The following is a 9014-nucleotide window of genomic DNA, read 5'->3' as shown; positions in this document are numbered from 1 at the left end:
TGTAGATAGTTCCTTTAGTCTGTGAAATAAATAACAGCTGGAGATTTATCCTGTTTTGTTTTACTTTACCGCTGGGCTATTTTTTGTAGAAACACCTTACTGTTGGACTGTTTTCTGCAGAAATATTTTATTGCTAGGTTATTTCTTCCAGTATGTTTTTTAATCGTGCTGATGTATCCGCTGTAGGTATTGTTCATGAGCCACTCTTGTCAGTCTCAATCTAAGCCCAAGGCATAAAATATAGTGGATTTCTTGGATTTTCACCGATAACCTTTGAGTTGTGCATTAAGCCCATTGTCGAGTTTCAGTTTAGACCTTCAACCCAATATAAATCTTATTTGTCAAAAGGAAAACTTTTTCGCCCCCGACAAATATTAAAATTTTCATGGCTTATATATACTCCATTGGCTAATTCAATGAACCAACACTTTAATATAAACACAAACTTTGTTAAGGTGGAAGCCCAAATAAATAAAATCTTAATGAATGCACCGTATGGTAAAACATCATGCTCTTTTACATAAGATCTCTACTGTTATATATAAAAATATAATGCAAATCTAACTTCTTGACAGTTAATTTCTACAAAGCGGCTAATAAATCTAGTAAAATGATGTCGTATGAGTGATAGTTTTAAAAGTGACAATACATGATGCACCAACTTGACCAGAATGTTAAAGTTCAAAGGCTTAATGACCAGAAAAAAAAAGGCTAGACTTGAAGTAAGAAAATGATAATTCACCCAAACTTTGTTTTTTTTTTTGACTGAAAGAGGTAAGATTGACCCAAACTTAAGTGGGTCTAATTTGTATTTTGACCAAAAGTAATTACAAAATTAAACTTATGGTTTCAGCAAAAATGTAAATAGTATTGCTTTCCAAGGTTCATGTTAATTGCTCCAACATCTACCACCTGGATATGATCTAAGAAATTGTAAAATGGTTAATGTTGGGTTCTCAGGAATAGAATTAGATTTGAGAAAATGAATTTATAGCATCTCTAGAGAACAAAAATAAAGATCTTGTGAAAAATGGTACTTGGTTTGCATTTATCAATTGAATGATATATTAAAATGAGTTCAAACAATAAACTGAAAAGGAAATTGTATTTGTTCAGAGAGCTTTATAACGCTGCACTGTTAACTTTCATCGAAATACATAAATTTACCCCCCAAAAAAATAGGGCATGACATATAGTGAGAAGGATGTCATTTTAATTACAACAATGCAGAACTGAAAACCATAAATAAGTCTGGCCAAAAAAGAAAAAAACATAATCAAGAAGATGCAAGTTTAATGATCATCAACAATTCCGGTGCAATTGGCCATTACACAAATGTAAACCATGCAAATCTCTGTATACCATACCAAGAAAAGAAACGTAAAACAAAGGGAAAAAAAGAAGGGAAGTTTTTTAACCCCTGATTTGAATCCATCCTATTGAACTCTTGGGGAATGAAGGATCTTCAATTTTACCTCGAAGACTTTCTCTTCAATTGCCCGCTCGATCTCTTGATGGACTCAATTCTCTGAAGCCTAATTTGCTCTCTGAATTTGGCAATGAACTCATCAGCCTTCTTATCCACATCAGGTCCTCCATAATTGACACTGCTTGAAGCAACTCTCTCATTGTTTGAACTTGCTCCATTGCTTGAACTTGCTCCATTGCTTGAACTTCCTCCAATACCAGTTTTGATAAAACTCTCTCTAACATCTTCATCCTCACTTTCTGTGTCTTCATCAGAAACCATGGTCACTGTGTCAACAAAATCTTCTTTCTCTTCCTCTTCAAACTCCATGAAAGTTGGCTTTGACATCACGGGTCCACTTTCACGGCTCAATTTCTCTGTCCTGAATGAAGTTTGATCAAATCCCATTGTCTTTCTGCCTGATTTTTCCACAAAATTTGGCTGAGCTTCCTTTGGCCATGTCTCCAAATTTCCATTCATTGCATCTTCTCCGAAATCTCCGACGTTCCAGGCCCCCGCCATTGCTTCACCAGCTCTTGTTGCTCTGACTGACTTTCCCATTGACAAACCATCAACCTGGCTTCTAGGCATCGATTCCACCCCTGAATTCACTCTGCTCATCAATTTTTCACCTCTGTTTCCATTCAAGTCCTTTGGCACACTCGTGAAGCTTCGCCTTATATCCTTCTCCAATGAAAATTCTTCATTAACCGAACTAGAATACAGCTTCATCGAAGATGCTTTAGGAATCATTGGTGGGGGCGGTGGAGGTGGAGGAGGGGGAGAAGACTTGTAAAAGCTCTTCTTCTTCACCGAATCCTCTGCGTTCTTAGCTTGTGACTCTGTTGACATAGAAGGCGAAGGAGATAACTTCCTTGGCGAAGAAAGTGATGTTGAAGGAGACAGCTTTGCTGAAGAAGTAAAGGAATTGGTTCGCGATGAGCGAGAGCTTTGGGACCTTGAAGACCGAGACTCAAGCCGATTAAATTCCGATTCGTCCATTGAAGGGGGCAGAGTATACAAGAGAGGACTATCAACTTCTTCTGTCATTTCCATTCTTCCAGACCTTGATCGCCATGGAATTGGTGAAGGAAGCACATCATTTTCCATCATTTCATCCTCCAAGTCTACATGAGTTGAACCTCCAGATTCCCCGTTTCTACTTCTATTATTCGAATTGCCCGAAAACCTGTTCGAACTCAGTTTTGAATTAGACCTACTAATTGAACCTCCAGAGGAGCCACTAGATTCAAATTCATTACCAGATTCAACGACACCTGGGTCAGGCACACGTGATTTTAAGCTCCTAACAGGCAAAAGTAGTGGCTTTTCGCCGATTATTGAACTTGTACTTCTCTGTTCATCAAGAACAGAATTCTCTTGAGCTACAACCACCATTGGATCATTCCTATAGTACTGAATACTCCATGTTTGAACCTTGTTCTCATCCGACCCAGATGGAATTTCGGCCTCATCATCAAAAACCGATGATACCTGAAGGAATCTAGACACATACGAATGCGCATTATCGAATTTGGAGTTGTTAAAATCTTTCTCTGTTTCGTCGTTTCGCCGGCTAAATAGCCCGTAAGAAACGGCTATACCGACAAAAACAAGGTGTAGAAGCTCCCAGCTTCTGGTGAATACAGTTTGGTTTATGAATTCAGGGGCTTGGGAAGGAAACAGAGGAAGAATGACTAAGAAAACTGTAACTATGAGTGCTTTGTATAGAAACTGTGAATAATACTTACTTGGGTTTGTTTGGTTTTGCTCTGTAACTAGCTTTTGGTGTTTGATCATGTTGTTGGGCTCTGTATCTGCCATTGAAGAACACATATAAAAGCTTTTGTTTTGGATGCTCTTTGTGTTATATAAGAAAGAAGAAGAAGAAGAAGATGAAGAAGAAGGAGGAGGAGACTTAGGGGTTAAGGAAAAGCGAAGAAAGTGGGGGATCAAAGTTTTTGGGAGATGTGAGCAGATTTCAAGCTTAGCTTTGCTTTGCTTTTAGCGGCTCTTTCAAATTACATTTATGGCCTTTCCTTTATGCTTAATTTGCCAAGGAGCTTTTCTTTTCTCCCATTTTCTTTTTCTCTCTTTGGGAGGAGTTTGTGGCTTTGTGCAAAACCTAAATGGTGAACAACCTGGACTACTAATCCCAACTAAGAATCTGAGATTCCTGTAAGATGTGACTAGAGGCAAAAATTTCAAACCTCTTGTTTTCACTTTTCATAACTAGTCTCATATTATTATGATTACACTTCCTCAAATAAACTCACACTTTATTATAACATAACGCAGGAGTTTAGGAGAGATGATTAATAATAAGTCTGACTCTCAAGTTTATTTATTTATTTTTTTTGGAAAGGCTATTTTGTGAACTCAAAAACCTACAACTCTCTTTTAATAGAAGACGCTTGTTATCGCAACAAGATTTGACCTCTAAATTCACTAAACAAAATGATTCACTAAAAACATTTTCACCATGAAATAGAATTGCAAAATTGAAAGGATTTTGTTCGGAAAATGGCAAAATGCAAGAGAATCTAAATTGGGAATTTGGGACATCTTTGAAAATGCAAGGGGCAAATAGGTTGCGTGGATGTGGTCAGGATTCTTCTTTTGGGCTGCCTACGCTAGCTTTTTGTGGAGGTTATTAAAAATTCAAAAGGATAAAAATAAAAAGAAGAGTATTTTCATATTTTACAACTTTGGAAGGACAGCTTTTTTTTAAAATTTTTTTTTTATAGTTTTCTTATCACACTTCTTTCTCTGTTCTTCAATTCCCATATTTGTGGTGATTTTAGAATTTAGATGCTCTTAAGGGCCACGCAGTAGTGACATGGATTTGCTTAATTTAATATTTTTCTTTTTACAATTAATGGAAAAGGAATAGAGAGAGTACCATGGTCTTAGTGATTTCTACATCAAGCATAATTGGAAGATCACAACAATCTGATCCAAAAATTTGCTGACTAAGAAAGGTCTAGGTTTATTATATTCTTATTAAAATAGAATCATGCAAGCAAACTTGGGCTTTTTATACCCATGGTCCATGACAAGAGGCAAGGTATTTTGCTTTCTAGCAAATTCTATACCTTGCACCTGCCAGATGCTACTCTTATTTATTTTTGAATAATCATATTCTCTTTTCTGAAGAAAGAAGAAGAAATGCCATAACCGACAGGATGTGTGCCCAAAATCATTCGGTTAGTATTTTCTATGTTTTAGAGATAGAATTGAAGAAATTCCAAACACTAACAAAGACTGACTGGAAGTCTGGGAATCTATGTAAAGGGTAGCTCAAAACTCTAAGCAACAAAGTTCCTTGGCATATCTGGTGGTGTTAGTGTTGCATTTTGTTGCACCTTGACCTTTTCAAGGCCCAAAAAAAAAAAAAAACAAAAACAAAGCTGGTGGCCTTGTCTTTTTCTGAATTCCTTCTTGTCATATGTGGGGGTGCAAGATGTGAGGAAGTGAAAAAATAATTTGTGAGCTTATCTATGGAATTGGATGATGCTAAACTTACCTCATTGTTTATGAAATGAAAATAACCTGATTTATTATCATGAAAATAAATGTCATGTGATTTTTTTTTTTTATATACATCAATGGTTAGGGCTGAAGGCATATGAAGTTGAATGTCTTCGTTGAAATGCAAATTAGTTGAGCTATATAAGATTCTTGACATATCATATAAAAATTGACAATTAGGGGAAAGCCTAAGATTTAGGAGGGAGAGTCAAATGTTAAAAACTACCTTCTTGTTTTGAAAGAATAATTAGATTAGTGTATAATATCTATCTTATATTAAAAGAAAAATGTGGTTAAGTGGTTATTACTTATTAGTTTAGTACCAACCAACCACCCAAAAAAAAATAAAATTGGACGGGTTTATTTATCGAGAGTGTTATCACAGCTTCAATAACTGTTTCATTTATCCTAGGGAATAGTTGTACCTTAATGGAGTAGTGAAATTTCGATTCAACTCTTATATTCAACAAAAATTCGATTGAGTTTAGTCTTGAATTATATTCCACTGTTTCAAAGTTGTTCGATTAATGCAAATGAGTTATGAGCTCCTTTTGTTATTGATTTCTTTTGTAATATTTTTATAATTGTATCATGTTTTTTAAGTAATGTAACTGTATTTACATTGTTAAGAGTTTTGCAGTTTAATTAGTACCTTTTAGAGCAACCACATCAATCCTTCCAAAATGCAAAAAGGTATGAATTTTACACATTTTAACCTAAAAAACACCCACATCAATGGGTGCAAAATTGTGTATATTTACGAAAAGGCTACAGTAATTGTGCATATATGCACGGTTACTATAGTTTTGCAAATAATATTTTACTATTTTTTTCTCTCTCCTTCACCTCACTCTCTTTTTCTATCTAGTGCTTCCACTCTCACCTCTCGCTCTTTTTATCTCTGGTCCCTCACTCTCACCTCACTAATCTCCGAAGCAAGCTCGCCGCTGCCAATCGCCGCCGAAGCAAGCTCACTCGCCGATCAATTTTGGGATTTCTATTTGATCAATGGGTTTTGGAATTTTGATCTTTTTAATTCTTTATTTGATCAGTTTTGGGATTTTTTGTTTGATCAATGGGTTTTGGGGTTTTGATCCTTTTTTATTTCTTTGTTTGATCAGTGGTTGGTGATCGTGCTTGATGATGGTGGTAGGGTGGGTTGATGGTGGGTGTGGATCAAGGTCGGAGCTATCGCCAAATTTAAAATAAAAAAAATTTATATTATATATAAGTATTAAAACTTTAAATATTTAGCTACAAAAATAGAAGTTGGCCCCCCAAATGTTTGAGTTAATCCAATAATACTCTTAAAAACCAATAGATTTGTCAATTGGTATGGTAGTTATAGAGACAAGGTAGTTTTTGTTTTCTCTAATTCGTTTTTTGTACATGTTTAATATCAAACTAGACAGTTTTTGTATACTCATTGGAGTTTAAAAAATGATAAGTTCCTCTAAAAAATTATCTTGCGAATATATATATTTGAAAGTTGTTAATTTTATATACAATATATTTATAAATTATGACCTACTCTAGTATCAAAATATTAATGTTTATATTTGTGTATGTACGTTTACGCATGTGTACAATGGTTTGTCTTGATTCGAAACTAATATATTAATACCAAAATTTGGCTCCTCCAAACAAAAAATCCTTGCTCCGCCCCTGGTGTGGATTGATCGTTGATGGTGGCTTGGGTTGTGATGGGTTTGTGAGAGGGTTCTAGAGAGAAGTGTGAAGATTAATATTTTATTGAATAAGTATATAAAATAGACAAACTGATATGGGTGTTTTGTAAAAATAGGTATGTAAAATAGAAAAAATTGGTTTTTTTGGAAAAATTTACAAATTTTTTACATCTACTGATGTGGATGCTCTTAGTTTTATATATATATATATATATATATTTTTTTTTATATAAAAAATTCAGGATTTAAATCTTTTATCTCCAATTGTAACTATCAATTATAAAAATTAAAAAAAAATTATTATTTACATCAATTTTAATTTCTTTTTAATTAGCTCGAGAAAAATCTATTGGGGACGCTCCTTCCCAAATTAATTTAGTTATACTAACGCTGAGATCTGATCCGAATCTAAACCTTCGGCAATAAAAATATATTTCCACCAAAACAAACACTACAATTCCGACATATATTCGATAATCGCTATCAAAACACGGTGGACTGACTTCAATCCCACGTAAAAAGCACGATGGATAACTCAAAAGTATTGTGTTTATAGTTCGAAATATGATAAGGTTCCTCTAGTGCACTTTGCTTATCCTGAAAATTTGTAAATTTATAGGATATCTTTAACATATACCTACCTTTCTTTTCAATTAATATAAAAAAAAAAAAAAGTTTTCTTGAGAATCATCCATGCAGTGCAATGCGTTTGTTGGTGACTCACTCCTCCATTAATGCTTTAATTTTGAGCATGCAAAGAAGAATGCGAAGGGTCATTGAAAAAGAGTAATCTTTCTTTTCTTTTTCTTTTTTGAGGAAAAAAAAATGTATCTCTTTTAACAATAATTATACCAAATCACTCGTATAACAACCCAATGAATGAACCATGTAGAAAGGTTAGTAGACCGATACGTGGGACGTTTTTTAATTGCAATGAATGTGATGGTTTGTTGTAGGGCATAATAAATATTTATGTGAAGGGAGCTAGAAATGCATAGATTTTGTAAATAACTTAAATGACCAACCGAGGGAAGGATCTGCAAGTCGACAACCAAGTTGACTAAGATGACTGCATAGCTCGATCTAATTCGGTCTAAGGCCTGATTATCTCTTGACCAACTCCCACATGAACCATTCTCATAAGGGAGTATAAATTTATATTATATGACATTCTCTCATTGGGATTTTACAGCGATAATTAATTTGGTATAATTGTTACAAGTGATACCACTTTCTCATGCCTTTGCTGAGTCACTCCATTAATCATAGGTGTTAAACGGACAGTTTGGAGTAGGAAAAGGAAGTAAAAGGCAAATTAAGAGGACAATCCTCATAAGATGATGAATTGAGAAGGCATCCTTCTTTTCTATCATTTGTGGCCGAAAGTATGTAAGAAAGATTTGTAGCCAATGGATCTGATTCCCACACTTTTAAATGTTTCAAAATTTACAAGTAAGATTTAGGTATACCTTTTTTTTTTTTTTGGAGAAGATTTAACTATGAAAAGGAAATTACCTGCGTACTTATGAGGCCATCTTAATTAAAGTTAATGACAATGGTCTACTGGTTGGGCTTCTCTAACATCGTTGTAAAAACGCACTTATTATTACTTTTGTTCCACACCCATTCTATAAGAGCATCAAGGACAAGGAGTGAGTAGCATATATTATATATATTTTAGTGGTTTGTGGTTGTGATTAATATGCCTTGTACTTAATCCTTTAGTGAGTAGGAAGACGCAGAAGGAATTTATTCATCCATTGCTAAACCATTTAGGGCTTGTTTGGTTTAAAAAAAAGGGTCACTCATCACTCATCACTCAACTTTCGTCACTCATCACTCATCATTTATCACTTAAAATACCCCAACTCCCTACACCCCACCCATTTGGCACCATCACTCACTTGTCATCACTCAATATTTTTCAACTGTTTGTGGGCCTCATACCTATCACTTGGTGCAGCTTTTATTTTTTTTTTCAACCCCTAATTACCAAACTCACTGAACCTAGTGAAAAAAAAAAGAAAAAGAAAAGTTTTGGCTGACTTGACTAGTGGGTTCCTCAATGTATGTTTAATTACAGAAATGCCATTGAAAATAGAGTTATGGAAACTGAAAACACCTAAAATGTGTTTTCAGTTTCCATAACTCATCACTAAAAAATCAAAGAATTGAGTGATGGAAACAATGATCCAAAACTCATCCAAACAAATGCTCATCTATGGGACCTACACGATTTGGATGATGGAAATAGAAAATTGAGTGATATCACTCAAAACTCATCCCATCCAAACAAACTCTTACTTTTTAAAATATGACCCAAGTCT

The 9014-nt window shown here is 34.5% G+C and overlaps 1 protein-coding gene across 2 annotated transcripts; it reads right to left on the bottom strand.

Annotated features, from left to right (window-relative positions):
- Positions 1–1131: 1131 nt before the first annotated feature.
- Positions 1132–3540, bottom strand: LOC115970042 (uncharacterized protein DDB_G0284459-like). 2 transcript variants are annotated; one of them, XM_031089703.1, is made up of 2 exons: positions 3220–3538; positions 1132–2972 (listed from the first exon to the last, which is right to left on the bottom strand). In XM_031089703.1, exon 2 carries the CDS (start codon positions 2864–2866, stop codon positions 1472–1474), a length of 1395 nt encoding a protein of 464 aa, XP_030945563.1. In that variant the 5' UTR covers positions 2867–2972; positions 3220–3538; the 3' UTR covers positions 1132–1471. The 2 variants fall into 2 exon arrangements, with proteins under 2 accessions (XP_030945563.1, XP_030945562.1); XM_031089702.1 differs by having other exon boundaries at positions 1132–3540.
- Positions 3541–9014: the final 5474 nt, after the last annotated feature.

The sequence above is a fragment of the Quercus lobata genome, chromosome 12, assembly GCF_001633185.2.
Source record: "Quercus lobata isolate SW786 chromosome 12, ValleyOak3.0 Primary Assembly, whole genome shotgun sequence".
NCBI lineage: Eukaryota > Viridiplantae > Streptophyta > Magnoliopsida > Fagales > Fagaceae > Quercus > Quercus lobata.
Note: the sequence above shows the minus strand (reverse complement) of the source record. Positions and strands in the feature narration are given on the sequence as shown.

What these genes read in the sequence shown, in the direction of transcription:
- LOC115970042 (XM_031089702.1), bottom strand. Translation starts at nt 3,304, where the DNA reads ATGTGTTCTTCAATGGCAGATACAGAGCCCAACAACATGATCAAACAC.